At 40.4% G+C, this 15946-nt stretch overlaps 1 protein-coding gene across 5 annotated transcripts in view; it reads left to right on the top strand.

Moving 5' to 3' along the window:
• TIPIN (TIMELESS interacting protein) overlaps window positions 1-15946 on the top strand; it is a 33532-nt gene that overhangs the window by 6342 nt on the left and 11244 nt on the right. For 2 of the 5 annotated variants that reach the window (XM_084640617.1, XM_084640615.1), the window contains exons 3-5: window positions 8708-8862; window positions 12284-12377; window positions 13798-13873. In XM_084640617.1, coding sequence (XP_084496743.1) covers window positions 8708-8862; window positions 12284-12377; window positions 13798-13873 — 325 coding nt within the window. The other 3 variants (XM_084640618.1, XM_084640616.1, XM_084640619.1) reach the window with 3 other exon arrangements.

Genomic DNA, 15946 nt, shown 5'->3' with positions numbered 1-15946 from the left:
AGTCAAATTATCCGCAAAAATATTTAGTAAAACCAGTCTGTTCTGGCTAGTGCTAAAAGTCACTGAAACTTTAAATCGGATATAGAATAGACTAGATTCCACTCTGAATTACACTAATCTATCTTCAGAAGAGTTGCTCCAGATTTACAGCAATGTGTTGAAAGCAGAATCTGGCATCACAGAGTGACTCTCAGACCAGTTAGACTAAAATTAATCGATTTAAATCCGTGTAACTGAGCAGAATTGGCCCCAAATCTGCTAACCCTTTCTGAAAAAACTCCAACAGATTTTAAAATGCATTTTTTTCTTAAAACATAAACTACAATTATATACTTTTTTTGTATCTTTTTAATAGATGCGTGTCTGTTTTTAAAAATAAACCTTTAACATGTAGGAAAAATGATTGTTTGAAAAAAATGTTTATGATAGAAGTATATGAGAACACTTAAAAAAAGCCAAAGTAGAAATGGGCGTGTTTGCCAATATTTTAAAAAATATATAAATAGGGCATGTACAGAAAATGGACATTAATGAAAGTAAGGACTATGCCTCCAAAATAGTGAGCTGGCAGGTGTCCCTGCTACCTGTTTTAATAACCAAGGTAAACAAAGTTACTAATGTGGTAACTAACGCTTGGTATAATCCCAGTGTGGAAATAGCAATTTATAGTTTTACATGCGTGAGCAGGTCCAAGTAAATGCTAGCAAGGAATCTGGGTTTACTTCACTTGCTAATATTTGTGAAAACAACTGCTTCATCTACACTGGGATTTTACCAAGTTAACTAATGTGGTAAAAAACACCTTTTTTTTTCTAGTAAAGATAAGGCCTGAGTATTTGAGAGCCACTATGTAATGCACAAAAAGCAGCATTAGCATTGCCAGTATCATCTCCACCCACCCCATGCACAGTTACCTATATAGAATAAGAGCTCAATTTCTAAAACTAGACTGCATACATAAAACTGTGAATATTACTGCTCAGACACCTGCACAGCTTTATGTAGGACTGACTGGTATATAGTCTATTTAGTGGTGAAAGGATCAATTTCAGAAAAAAATAATAGTATGGACAAAATCAATATTCTTCACCAGAAAAAACGAACTTGAAGGCATAATAATTTATGTTGTTAAATTAATGCAGAGTAGAATTTGGAATAACAAACTTATAAATAATTTAAATGTAAACCTCCTATTTTTTTACATTTTTATGCCATACATTAAACTTGGCTGTTTTTGTCACGTTTGCTCTGGAGAACAAAACTGGAAAGGAAAATTTCAGAAATAGAAACTACACTGCTAATTTTCTCCACTTTTTCAGACAAAATACAACTGTTCAATATTGGAGCCAGCAAGTAGCACCTATAACTCATTTACAACTAAAAAGCAAAAGACCTTTCACTAATACACGCAAGTCCTGATTTTTTTTTTTTTTTAACTTATCAACATGTGGCTAGTTATTCATTTCCCGGGAAAAACAATCCATATCACTTGCCATACACTTTCTATTTAATGAAGTAAATTAAAAATGATTTATGTAAAGTTGTATAAAGATTCTACTCTAACAAAGCAGCGTACTTGTTACACAGACATTCTGTATGAGACTTTGCTTTAATCTTTTGATAGTTTCTACTTCATGTTTATAACAAAAGCAATGAACTAAGCACTGTAGAAATTGTTTTTGCTCTGATTGTTGCAAACTACCTTATTCATCTCTACGGTGTGAAGATAGATGATGATCTAGATGTCAACACTGCTGACTATTTAATTCTTCCTGTAAGAACAGAGAGTAAATGTCACAGATGTGCACAATTGCAATTAACGCTGCACTAAACGCTGCACTAAATGGACGCAAAGAAATAGGTGAGCAGCATCTCCTTCTGAGCTAACCATAGCGCGATATTAACATTGTTTGACTTTTCCAACTACCACCCTATATGTGTTCTGTTTTTCTGTGAAACTGCTTCAATTTCGGAGATGCAGGAATGTAAAGCATTAGTGTTTAACAAAAATAAGTACCCCAAAAAAATACTGAGTGGATTGATAAACAGGTGTAAATCAGTAAAAATTGAACTCCTTTAATAAAAAACCTGTTAATTTATTGGTAGAAATCGGTAAAAACTGAAAACAGGGAACACTATTAATATGCTACTGAAAACAGCGGCCAGTACCAAGAAGCTGTCTGTGTTACGGATCCTAGTGTTGCTAACCTCAATACAGCTGTATCAGTATTAGGAACTACGAGAAATTGTTATAAATGTTTTCTAGTGTAGACAAGGCTTTGAATAAATCGAGATATCTTCACACTACTTAAAAGCAAATGGTTGTGTTGGGGACACTGGGGCATGGCCACTAGGTAACTCGAGGGGATGGAAGACCACGAGTGTCAATGAAGCCCCCTCGCACTAGGCCCAGGTGTCCTTGCCCCCCCCCCCCCCCAGCCTGGAGGCACTCGCAGCAGCTCTGCATACTAGGCCCAAGTGTCCTTGGCCCCCCCGCCTGGAGGCACACACAGCAGTTATGCTGAGAATCTGCAACAATATGTTGCAGAGTCAGACTGCCTGAAACTAAGCAAGGCAACACAGGGCAGATATGGAAGAACAATGCTGAATAAAGCAGCTTTATGTATAGTTTAATAAATGATACAGAGAACCAGGGAACTAGCTGGGAACTGGATTGGCTGGCTATATGGATACTTGGGGCAGCTTGCTATTGGATAAGTATGCTGGGAAAAAGGATGTATAAAAGCCTGTGTAACTTCCTGCTCTGTGTACAGCATTTGAGATTCAAATCTCCCTGTACCTATTTGAAGCTTCAAATAAACTTTTCTGCTTCTCCACCCCATTGTGATTATTGGGTGTAGCACACCGTGTAACGAACCAACTTCAGCTGTTGTTTAGCCTCTTGGCACTGGGTGCCAGCAACAGTTGGAAATACAATTTTTCCACCTTTGGCATAATCAAAGATATACCCCTTAATTAGCAGAGCCAAAGTAATCCAAAACCAATTAATTCTTAGACAAAAATATATTAATAATTGAAGAAAACCTCGAGAAAAAGATCCACACACAGTAAAACTTTTGAATCAACAATGTATTCACATTTCACCACCACATATAAATTATTCATTTGATTCCTTCTTTTGTGGAGATTTTCTGTTAATGTGTAAATAGTGATTTTATTGTTATTTATTAATTTGTAGTACAAAGAGCAGTGTTGCTATGGTTTATGAAATTTTTATTTTCAGTAATTATGCTTCCTTTCACGTCATTATTGAAACCAACATTAAATGTGAATTAGTTACGATATATGTACATATTTTTATGTAAAGCAGGTTATGTATTTTGATTGGTAAGCGCAACACTTGCTATGTTACTATTAATATTTCTCTGGCTAGATTTCTTTTCAAACTAGTGAGCTGCAGTAAACTGAAGAGCTTTGACACGATATCTAGAAAGCAGAGAAATAAATGCAAACAGGAATGCTGACAAACATGTATGACCTTTAATAGTTTCAAACAGCTACTAAACAAATAATCTGCTTAGTATTTTGCATACATTCTTGCCTATATATTATGTTCCTGCAATTCGTGATGAAACAGTTTTACAGTATCAGATGTAAAATTAGTTTTTAACTGAAAGATAAAATGTTATTTTGCTTCATTGAAAAGTGTCAATAGTTGTTTTGTCATACTAAGAATAAAATAAATTATATTTGTATGGAAATATGAAAGACACACTGGAAAATGATTTTTTCACTTGCAATTTACATTTCCGAGACCTACTAAAAAGTGATTTTATTTGTGATATGGGCAACGTAGGCAGCCCATAGTAAACAATATGATAAAATCTCAATCCTATTTTTTTTAGGTGTAGCTCAATTATATTTTATTATATTTGATAATGTTGTTAACTCTCACAATAACTTACGCATTCCTTAAAGCCCCAAGTCCTGAAAGCTAGTCATTATATGATCATTTGTTTTTGGGGGTGGGGGGGCAGATTCCAAGCCCTCAACTTATGGAAAAAGTGTGAAAACATGACCCAAGACTGACCAAAAGGCTCAAAACCCAGAAGGAAAATAAAAAGAACCCACAATGTATTATGGAACAAAGCTAATTTTTGGCAGGCTTGACTTTTAATTTTTCGAATACTTGGGGTTGGCAATACTGTAAATTGGAGCCATCCTTCACTTCTGCGTTATGAGCTCCCCTCCCCCCCAATGTAACATCAAACATCACACAAATAATTGCAGAAGATCATTTGTTTCAGACTGCAGAACTATAGGGAACTAAGACCAGGCAAATAGGCCATTCCCCGGGCTGCAGGAGGGCAGCGAGCCCGCACGAGAGACGCCCTTGGCAGGGTCAGTATGGGGGGAGCCATTTAATAATGATTAATGTGACGGGTCGCAACGCTATTTCAGTATGTTTGGCTCCATCAGCCTTAATTCCTGGATTAATTGATCAATTAGCAATGAATAATAAATTACTGACTCAGGACTATAAGGGGCCTCCAAGAACAACACAATGCGAAGGCGAGGCCTCGTTCAAAAAGGCGGAGAATTGTTGCTGGAGGGAGTTAGAGACTCCGAGCAGACCAGAGCTGAGGGAGAAGCCGGGGTGCTTCACCACGCGCCGAGTCCCTCAACCCGAGCGAGGGAGGCCGTTGGGACTCTTGGCGCCAAGGGAGGCCGAAGCACAAAGGATCTGCGAGAATGCGTCGCGCGCGGTGGTTTTTTTTGAACACTCGCGAGATTTCATCATTGAGGGTGGGAGGAGAGCCAAGCTTTGACGGGACGGGGAGAGGGCGCGAACACGGCCGTGTTCTCGCGGTCTTTCCTCGTTCCTCCTCCTCTGGCTGCGCGGATGCCCGGTCGATCCCAGAGGCGGGCGCGCTGGATTTGCCTTCCAGCCGCCGGGACGTGGGGGAGGGGCTGGCGCGAGGCCGGGGCCGGCCCTGAGGTACAGAGCGCCGTTCCCTCGCTCCCCACTGCCCAGCCGGCTCCCCTGAGGGACGGAATGAAAGAGGGGCTGCCTCGGGGAGCCTCCTTCCCATGGCGGCTCGGTCCTCTCAGACTCTGTCTTCCCCAGTGGGTGGGGCAAGCACCCATCTGCCCCCGGCCTCTGTGAGTGGCCTGACCGGTCCGGGAGCCGGCCGGCTCGTGAGTACTTTGCACCCAGGCGAGCTCCGGGCCAGGCCTTGGTTGGGGGCCAGAGGGGAGCGGGACCTCGACTGTGGAGGGCCGTGTCGCCCGCTGGCCTCACGCAGCCGGCGGAGCTGTGGCCCAGCCCGGAGCCCGCCGACCCCCGGCGGAGCAGTGTAGGGGGCACACGGGCAGTCCAACAGCCACCGGTGCCTGGAGCTGGCTCCGCCTCCTGCTGCGGGTACCCATCGGACTCCTGTAACTGCAGGAGATCGGAGGCCAACTATTTTTCTCTCTCTAGTTTTGTGGACCTTAGGAACTGCCCGAGTGGGTCAAGCTGACGGCCTGTCGAACCTGTCTCTAGCAGTGGACCAGCTGCTTCAGGGGAAAGCACTAAAATCCTCGCAATGCAGGGCTGGGGAACCTTTTTTGTATCAGGGACCACTGACCCACAGAAAAAATCAGTGGCAGGCCACACACACAGCCTGGGGGGGGAGGGCGTAGAGGCTGGGGGTGTCCCCTAAACTCTGGGGTGGGGGCAGAAATGAGGGGTTCAGGGTGTAGAAGGGGGCTCTAGGCTGGGACGGTGGTTGGGGTGTGAGCTCGGGAGTGGAGGGGGCTGTGGCCTAGGAGTTTGAGGTGCAGGAGGGGGCTCTGGGCTGCGGCCAAGGTTTGGCATGCGGGAGCGGGCTCACAGCTGGGGTAGGGGGTTGGGAGGAGGTTTGGGATGTGGGCTCTGGGAGGGAGTTAGGGTGGGGGTGGGGTTCTGACCTGGGACAGGGGGTTCAGGGTGCAGGCGCCGACCAGGTGGTGCTTACCTCCAGCGGCTCCTTGTTAGCAGCAGGGCTAAGACAGGTTCCCTGCCTGCCTGACCTCTGCACTGCTCCCAGAAGCAGCCAACATGTCCGGCCCCTAGGCGGAGGCGCAGCCAGGAGGGTCTGCACGGTGCATGCTGCCCACGCCCACAGGTGCCACCCCCACAGCTAACATTTTCTGCTGTTCCCAGCCAGTGGGAACTGTGGAGCTGGCACTGGTGGTGGGCAGCACGTGTGGAGCTTCCCTGGTCACTCCTGCTCCTAGGGGGCTGCAGGGACATGCCGGCCACTTCTGGGAGCTGTGTGGAGCCAACCAGAGTTTTAACGGCCTGGCAACACCAGCTTCCCGTGCAATGGGGTGAGCAAGTGCTCCCGGCTCCAGCTGTGCTGGGGGGATGCCAAGGCTTGGGGCTTCCAGCCCGCATGCTGTAGGTTACCCACCCCTCTCATAATCGGTCATTATGGAATAGCTTGGTGACATGGGAAGGTTTTATTTCTAGCCCCATTAATTTGGGGTTAAACTATGCTTTGAAGCACAAAGATTTATGTTAGAGCTGGTTGGATTATTTTTTTTCCAGGAGATGTTGATTATTTTTATTTTCATAAAAAATACCCTAGAATGTTTTCATTTTTTTGACACGTTTTCCATGGAAAGCAGACATGTCTCATAAAATATGACCAAATATTTTTGTAAGACTGTTTTGATGGACAATTTTTGACCAGCCCTCCTGTTTATGTCCCATAATGAAACTGTCCAGTCAATTTATCTGTGCAAGCGGCAGAGTCCTGTGGCACCTTATAGGCTAGCAGATGTATTGGAGCATAAGCTTTCGTGGGTGAATACCCACTTCGTCGGATGCATGTAGTGGAAATTCCCAGAGGCAGGTATAAATATGCAAGCAAGAATCAGGCTAGGGATAATGAGGTTTGTTCAATCAGGGAGGATGAGGCCCTCTTCTGGCAGTCGAGGTGTGAACACCAAGGGAGGAGAAACTGCTTTTGTAGTTGGCTAGCCATTCACAGTCTTTGTTTAATCCTGAGCTGATAGTGTCAAATTTGCAAATGAACTGAAGCTCAGCAGTTTCTCTTTGAAGTCTGGTCCTGAAGGTTTTTTACTGCAGGATGGCTACCTTTAAATCCGCTGTTGTGTGTCCAGCGAGGTTGAAGTGTCGCCCACAGACAACCTGTAGCTCACGAAAGCTTATACTCAGATAAATTGGTTAGTCTCTAAGGTGCCACAAGTACTCCTTTTCTTTTTGTTCTCCTACAGGTTTTTGATTATTGCCATTCCTGATATCTGATTTGTGTCCATTTATCCTTTTACATAGGGACTGTCCAGTTTGGCCAATGTACATAGCAGAGGGGCATTGCTGGCCCATGATGGCGTATATTACATTGGTGGACGTGCAGGTGAATGAACCGGTGATTGTGTGGCTGATCTGGTTAGGTCCTGTGATCGTGTCGCTGGTGTAGATATGTGGGCAGAGTTGGCATCGAGGTTTATTGCATGGATTGGTTCCTGAGTTACTACGGTCTGTAGAGACCAACAACTACAAGATCTTCACCAAGCATTCTCAAAACTACGATACCCACACGAGGAAGTAAGGAAGCAGATCAGCAGAGCCAGACGTGTACCCAGAAGCCTCCTGCTGCAAGACAAGCCCAAGGAAGAATCCAACAGAACTCCACTGGCCATCACATATAGTCCTTAGCTAAAACCTTTCCAACGCATCATCAGTGATCTACAACCCATCCTGGACAGCAGTCCCTCACTTTCACAGGCCTTGGGGGCAGGCCAGTCCTCGCCCACAGACAACCTGCCAAGCATATTCTCACCAGCAACTACACACCGCACCATAGTAATTTAACTCAGAAACCAATCCAGGCAACAAACCTCGATGCCAATTCTGCCCACATATCTACACCAGCCACACTATCACAGGACCTAACCAGATCAGCCACACCATCACCGGCTCATTCACCTGCACGTCCACCAATGTAATATACACCATTATGTGCCAGCAATGCCCCTCTGCTATGTACATCGGCCAAACTGGACAGTCCCTACGTAAAAGGATAAATGGACGCACATCTGATATTAGGAATGGCAATATACAAAAACCTGTAGGAGAACACTTCAACCTCGCTGGACACACAATAGCAGATTTAAAGGTAGCCATCCTGTAGCAAAAAAAACACTTCAGGACCAGACTTCAAAGAGAAACTGCTGAGCTTCAGTTCATTTGCAAATTTGACAGGATCAGCTCAGGATTAAACAAAGACTGAATGGCTAGCCAGCTACAAGCAGTTTCTCCTCCCTTGGTGTTCACACCTCTGCTGCTAGAAGAGGGCCTCATCCTCCCTGATTGAACTAACCTCGTTATCCCTAGCCTGATTCTTGCTTGCATATTTATACCTGCCTCTGGGAATTTCCACTACATGCATCCGACGAAGTGGGTATTCACCCACGAAAGCTTATGCTCTAATGCATCTGTTAGCCTATAAGGTGCCACAGGACTCTGCCGCTTTTACAGATGAAGACTAACACGGCTACCACTGTGATTATCTGTGTAAGTATCCCATCCTTTTAATCTTCTGGACTACTTGATGTTTTGAATCCCTCATGTTAACTGGCAAACATATTTTCCATAAAATGCGGGTATCGTCAGACAAAGTATGTGTATCTTTTTAGTAGTTCACATCCTGTTCTCCACACCCCACCTATTTGAATGTCTGACACTCTTCTTTAGGGGAAAAAGCTTAATTGTGAAGATGATAGATCCACTAGCAAACAACTTGTTTGATCTTCCTGAGTACGATGATACAGAAGATGAAACTTTTCCACCTCTTCCACCTCCTTCCTCCCCAGGGAGAGATGATGTTGAAGGAGCCCTCGCTAATGAAGGTGAATATCTTCTAGAACTAAAGAATCTCTATTGCAGCATAGATACTGAAATACTGTGAAATTGACTGTGGTGTTAGTGTCGTACTCTGTTAAATTGGTTTATAAAATTCTAGTTATCTAAAATTGATTGGAAAAATTGTTCTGCTTCTGTAAATTAAAATTGGACCTGATTGTGCATGATAAACCCTGCAGGGGAACGAAACATTTTCTGTATTGCACACTCCCCATCAAAATATCTGTAAAACAAAATAGATGTTTCAATATACTTTTTTATTCTGAAAAATCTATATTCTTGTAATATCAATGAAAAGGAATGAATACTACAACACAGAAACCAAATAGTCAGTGAACACCACTTGCTTCAGATTACCAGTAATAAAATACTTTCACACATTGCAAAGTGTGACTACTTTTTTTTTTTTTTTAATGGAACAGGAGTTGTAACATTCTGAAGAATAAGGGTGCTAAGCATAACAGGTTGTAATTATATGGATTAAGAAAAATCCAATTATTAAGTACTTCAGGATATATTTTAATTTTAAGGGGGTGAACAGGGAAGTGGCAAAGCTTGCAGATGATACAAAATTAATCAGGATAGTTAAGTCCAAATAGAGTGCAAGGCATTACAGGGGCATCTCACAAAACTGGGTGACTGGGCAACAAATAAAATGGCAGATAAAATTGTATGTTGATAAGTGCAAAGTAAAGCACATCTGAAAAAATAATCCCAACTTTACATATACAACGGTGGATTCCCAATTAGCTGTTAGCACCCAAAAAAGAGATCTCGGCGTCACCATTGATATTTCTCTGAAAACTTCTGCTCCGTGCACAGTATTGGTCAAAAAAGCTAACCATATGTTAGAAACTATTAGGAAACGGATAGAAAATAAAATATCATAATGCGACTCTATAAATCTGTGGTGTACCCACACCTTGAATACTGTCCAATTCTAGTTGCCCAATCTCAAAAAGGATACAGTGGAACTAGAAAAAGGTCAGAGAAGGGCAACAAAAATGTTTATGGACTGTTCAGATTAATAGAGATGACTAGGGATGGGACTATGTTGGAGGCCTATCACTCCATTCTTGATTTTGAAGAAGTGAATAGAGAAGTTCTGTTTACCTTTTAAGAAATTGTATTAAACCTGCTGCCTATTAAACAAGAGGAAATACTTTTTCACACAACACACAGATAACCTGGGGAACTCATTGCTGTGGGATATTGTGTGCCCAAAAGTATAACTGGGTTAAAAACAAGGACTGCATAAGTTAATGAGGAATAAGTCCATCAATGGCCATTAGTCCAGAGGGTCAGGGATGCAACCGCATGTTTGGGGCAACCCTAAACTTCTGACCATGAGAAGCCAAGATGGTGGATCACTCCATAATTGCCCCCTGAGGCTCTGGTATGGGCCACTGTCCAAGACACCATACTGGGCAAGATGGACCATGGTCTGACTCACTATGGTAGCTCGTTTATTCTTAGTTTAAAAATTTGGAAGACTTGAATATCTGATAGCCAAATAAGTTGACTGGACAGTTGTTTTATATAAAGATGGTACACTTTGACTATGAATAATGTTAAACTTCCATTTCTCAAATATTAGATTTTACATATGAATTCCTTGATTCTTGATTTACATCCCTTTTAGAATAAAGTGAAACGCTTACTGATCAGGAATAGATTGGTTTGGATAAGCACACTAATGTTGATATGTGGAAATGAATTTCCCAACTGTTGAATTTTCTGAACTTCAGAGAATAAAGCATGTAATATAAGAATTTATGTACAGATTGTACAGTGCCTATAGTAATGGGGCACCATTCTTGGTTGGCCCTTAGGTATTACTGTAATAAATCTGATTAACATAGACCCTAGTCTTGTGATGAGAACGGTAAGGATGGACCATGTGACCACACAGAGTCCTGTTTGAAGTCAGTTTTGGTTCATGGAACTGCCTTTTCAGAACACGTTACGCAATCAGGGTCTTAGTCATATCCTACAGGGTTATCCAGTAATATTATTTCCATATTTCACTGAGTTCAGCTGTTTTATTTTTGATTCCCAGAAATCTATCTTTCATAACTGGCAATGGCTACCAGGCCTGTAGTTATATCAGGACTGTCACAGAGAGACTTCTCTTTGCAATGTCCCTGTTCTTTTCTTCTCTTCTATCTAATGCACTACACTCATTTAGCAAACTCCTAAGGATTTTTAAAAATTTGCTGATAGAGTATCTCCCAGTTTATTTTTCACCTGAGGGGATTAATTATGTGTGAGCCTCTTTTTTTTTTTTTTTTTTTTTTTTTTTTTTTTGGGATACTTTGAAAAAGAAAAAAGTGGGGGGGTGAGAATTACGAATAAATTAATTTGGCTTGTTTTTGTAATCCTCTGAGAAATCTCATGTTGACTCCAAAACAAGAATACTGTTAAAGTACTGCTTTGTTGGTTATTCTACTATGACTCTCTAAAGTTTAGGTGACATGGCCATTACTCAGGTGGCTCTGGTCAGCATCCCTACTTTTTCATTCAGTTTTGAATTAATCACCATCTGTTTAGGGCAGTGAGGGTCTACAGACTATGCCTAAGATTTCCAAAAGGGTCCACACCTCCATTCGAAATTTGTTATGGATCTGCAAATGAAAAAAGTTTGAATACCATTGGCTTAGGGCACTTGAGAAAGTTTTGCCTCCCTAAATAGATACCAGTTTCACATAGCTTTACTCTGAGAGCACTTAACTTAAGCCTTACTCTTAACACATGCTTAACTTTATGCACTGTTAAAGGCAAAAGGATTATGCATTGTGTAAAGTTAAGAACGTGTGTAAATCTTTGCACAATCAGGCCTTAGTCTAGTTACCTTTTATTTTGTTGTTGCAGCTAACTCCTCCTCTCTTCCCCTCCTCACCCTTTCTCTCTCCCCTCCCCCCAAAAAAAATCCTTAAGGACTCCTGACACCATAGTTATAATTTATAGCCTTGATTTTTGGTGTTAAAGCACACACAGTGTATTGTTGTTCACACTAATTAACAAAATATAACATAACATAAATTATTAATATAACAAAATATAAAAATAACACATTTTAAAAGTAGAGTTTTTCATTAAGATGGGAAATAGTTTTATTATTTGCCAGAAAAGATCATTCTTTTAAGATACCAGGAATATTCCTTTTTCTTTTTAAACACTTTTTTAATAAAGTTCATTTGGGGGGAAAGGAAGGAGAGAACATATAGGCATCAGTTATTCACAGTGACATGTACAGAATGTGCTCTGTAAACATTCAGAGGAAAACTGGCAACTGGTAGAGCCAGTGAGATATTAGTAGAACATAAACATGCAAAACATTAATTTGAGTAATGATAGTTTGTATCACTTGCATTATAGATTTATAGTATGTTGTGTTCTATTTGTCAGAGCAAGATGGAAATAAACCATCCCAAACGAAGGATTCTACTGTGTCTATACAGAAGGCAGTTAAAAGGCCAATACCTAAATTAGATGCTCAAAGGTATTTATTGCACAGTGTTCCTATGTACTGGTGATGATTTCAGTGTTCAAAAAATAGTAATCTTTGTGTGACTGCCTGGCAGAAATGATTTAGGGTGTTTATATGTTTCCACATTAACCACTTGGTCATTACCAGGTTTTAGATTAAGAGATGAATATATTTAGCTTATTGTTGCCAAATGTACCTGATCCTTTTGTTCTTCACTTACCTTTATAGTGCTGTTATCCTACATCATACTTTTATTGTAAGCGCTTTGGGACACGAAAACTGTTTTACTGGTAAAGTGTCATATATGAGAGTGCATTTTTTCTGTATAATATCTTTTATCTGTCCTTCAGATTACTTCAGATTTCAGCCTGTCTCAAGAATATTTCTTCTGACTTTTTTTTTTTTAATTGGGAAATCCTTCAAAATAAGACTTCAGATTGTTGATCTTTCCCAGGTGTTATCCAGTCTTGTGAAGTGCCGTAAAATCTGATTTTTATAGATATTATACAAATTCTTGCTCTCGAGATTATATTTGTTGTAGTTAGCATTGTTAAGGAGTAGAAAATAATTTCCTTCTGCATCCTTCTGTTTCTTTTTAAATGGGAAAGTAAACAGGGCTGAATCCCTATGTTGTGAAGATGTGTCATTTAGGTATACTAAATGTTATTCTAGGATATCATACTTGAGTGTCTTGGAAGCATTCAATATTAACCTTTTGGTTATCTGTATACTAGCACTGGTCATCCTCTCTGTTCCACATAGACTGTAAATTGTTAGGGCTGGGACCGTTTTTTATTACGTTTGTATTAGACACTGTACAATGTGGCCCTGATCCTGATTGAGGAATACAAATGTTCAGCATATCTCATGTAAATACCTTGCAATGCCGGCTACAAAAGTGCCATGCATTATCTCCCATAAATGAAAACAAACTTGTTTGTCTTAGCAATTGGCTGAACAAGAAGTAGGACTGAGTGGACTTGTAGGCTCTGAAGTTTTACATTGTTTTGTTTTTTGAGTGCAGTTATGTAACAAAAAATCAACATTTATAAGTTGCACTTTCATGATAGAGATTGCACTACAGTACTTGTATGAAGTGAACTGAAACATATTATTTCTTTTATCATTTTTACAGTGCAAATATTTGTAATAAAAATATGAAGTGAGTACTGTACACTCTGTATTCTGTGTTGTAATTGAAATAAATATATTTGAAAATGTAGAAAAACATCCAAAATATTTAATAAATTTCAATTGGTATTCTATTGTTTAACAGTGCGATTAATTTTTTTGAGTTAATTGCGTGAGTTAACTGTGATTAATCGACAGCCCTAATAAAAAATCACAAATAGTAAGCTTTAGAATTTCTAGTTGAATAACTTAAAAAAAAATTGAAAACCATATTAACTCAGGACATTTTTCATATTCACAGGTTAATTTCAGAGAGAGGACTTCCAGCCTTGCGACATGTATTTGATAATGCAAAATTTAAGGGTAAAGGACATGAGGTAAGAAATATTGAACAATTTTTATCCTGTTTCTTAGGAATATAGTTTGGTTGAAAGGTTTACTTTTTGTAATTGGGAGGAGTGAAGTACAGCTCCAGAACTAAATCAAACATTACCTTCTAAAAATGTATAAAAATTTCATCCTAAACTAAAATAGGGCCAGCTAATGCTATTTCAAATGCATCTTGTTGGGGATTTTTCAGTCATATTAACCTACACCAACTGAAGAAATATGATCGGAAAAATGCATCCTGACCTTAAACCATTTCTAGTTAACTTTCCAAACTAGAACCATTCTGCTGGAACTTTTGATGTGCCCACAGAACGATTGTTTTTAAACTTCGGGAGGGTAATAAGACTGATTATTCTGTTTTCAACAGATATTGTTAGTGTCTTTGAATAGTTTGACTTAATAACGTGGTTTAATTAAGTTTTACACATATAAAAGTTAGAAAAGTACTAGGAAATTCAAAGTTATTGTTCCCACAACAGCTGTAATTTAATTTTTAACCTTAAAGAATAAATTAACATGACTAGAATAGAACATACAATATATGTGGACTGCTATGATTGCTATGGGAACCACCAAATTCCTTGACTTTGTAAAATCTCAGTTACAACATTGCATGTACTTAAGCATTTTTGGGGCCATTCTAAATGACACTGAGTTGGAATGTTCCATTGTTAGAGGATCAGCTGAAGTCCTGTGTGCTCTGGTCTCACCCTTGCACATGATTCTCCACTTGAAGTGGTGGGAAAAGCATTTGGTGTAAACCTATCTGAGGTCATTTTAAATTCCCTTTGAATCACAGCAGCGGTAGCATGAAAAGGACTTCGGCAAAACTAAGGATCTGATCTGAAATGTTTGCAAGAATGGGATGGTTTTAAAAATATATCTATATTTAATTCTTGTAATTCTGTTAATGTTAGACTATTTTTGTGATGTTTTAGGGATCACCCAGTTAGGGGTTCTGTTATCACCTGCCGTATAACCTTGGGGTCCCTTAATGCTGTGCTACTATGGCTCAGGTCCCTGACACGAGCCACCTGCCCACAAAGTCTCACCCTGGTTTCCACCAGCCTAGTTACTTCTTGCAGGGTGACACCAATAACCCTTTATCCCCACGTCTCCCCAAATCCATCCTCCCTGAGTTCTTAACTACCATACCTCTGATTGTTTCCCCTTTGGTTCATCACCCCTAAAGGCATGAATCTTGCCGCTCAGTTATCAGTTGACTTTGGGGGAACACAGTGTCTGCTGTTTACTTGGAGTAAAAATAAACTAAAGGTTTATTGAATAGAAAAGCCACAGATTCAAAGATGAAATAGGAAGGGAGAGTAAACAGTACTGTTTCAGAGTGGTAGCCGTGTTAGTCTGTATCAACAAAAAGAATGAGGAGTACTTGTGGCACCTTCGAGACTAACAAATTTGAGCATAAACTTTCGTGGGCTAAAACCCACTTCATTGGATGCATGCAGTGGAAAATACAGTAGGAAGATCACACACACACACACACTGAAAAAATGGGTGCTGTTATAGTGTGTATGGCAACACCCATTTTTATATATATATCTTCCTACTGTGTATATATATATATGCATACAGAGAACATGGAAAAAATGGGTGTTGCCATACACTATAACAGCACCCATTTTTTCATGGGGTGTGTGTGTGTGTGTGTGTGTGTGTAATCTTCCTACTGTATTTCCCACTGCATGCATGCAGTGAAGTGAAGTGGGTTTTAGCCCACGAAAGCTTATGCTCAAATAAATTTGTTAGTCTCTAAGGTGCCACAAGTACTCCTCGTTCTTTAAACATTAATGTGTAACTTGTATAATAAAAAAGATGCAACCTTAGGCTTTACACTTCCATATACCTATTGCCTTTAAACAGTTTCCCAGTGTATGCCCTAGCCATAGGGAGAATCCAGAGTTTCACTGACATCACTTGCCAAATGACTGCCCCTCAGTTTCTGGAAGAAAACCTCAATTGCAAACCTGCTTTTACAACGCTTTTCCATCTTTCCTCTTCCTTCCACCCACATTCAGAACCAGAGTCTACATATCTCATGA

Source organism: Lepidochelys olivacea (assembly GCF_965140295.1).
Source record: "Lepidochelys olivacea isolate rLepOli2 genome assembly, chromosome: 10".
NCBI classification, from domain to species: Eukaryota; Metazoa; Chordata; order Testudines; family Cheloniidae; genus Lepidochelys; species Lepidochelys olivacea.
This window is presented reverse-complemented; position numbering and strand designations above follow the sequence as displayed.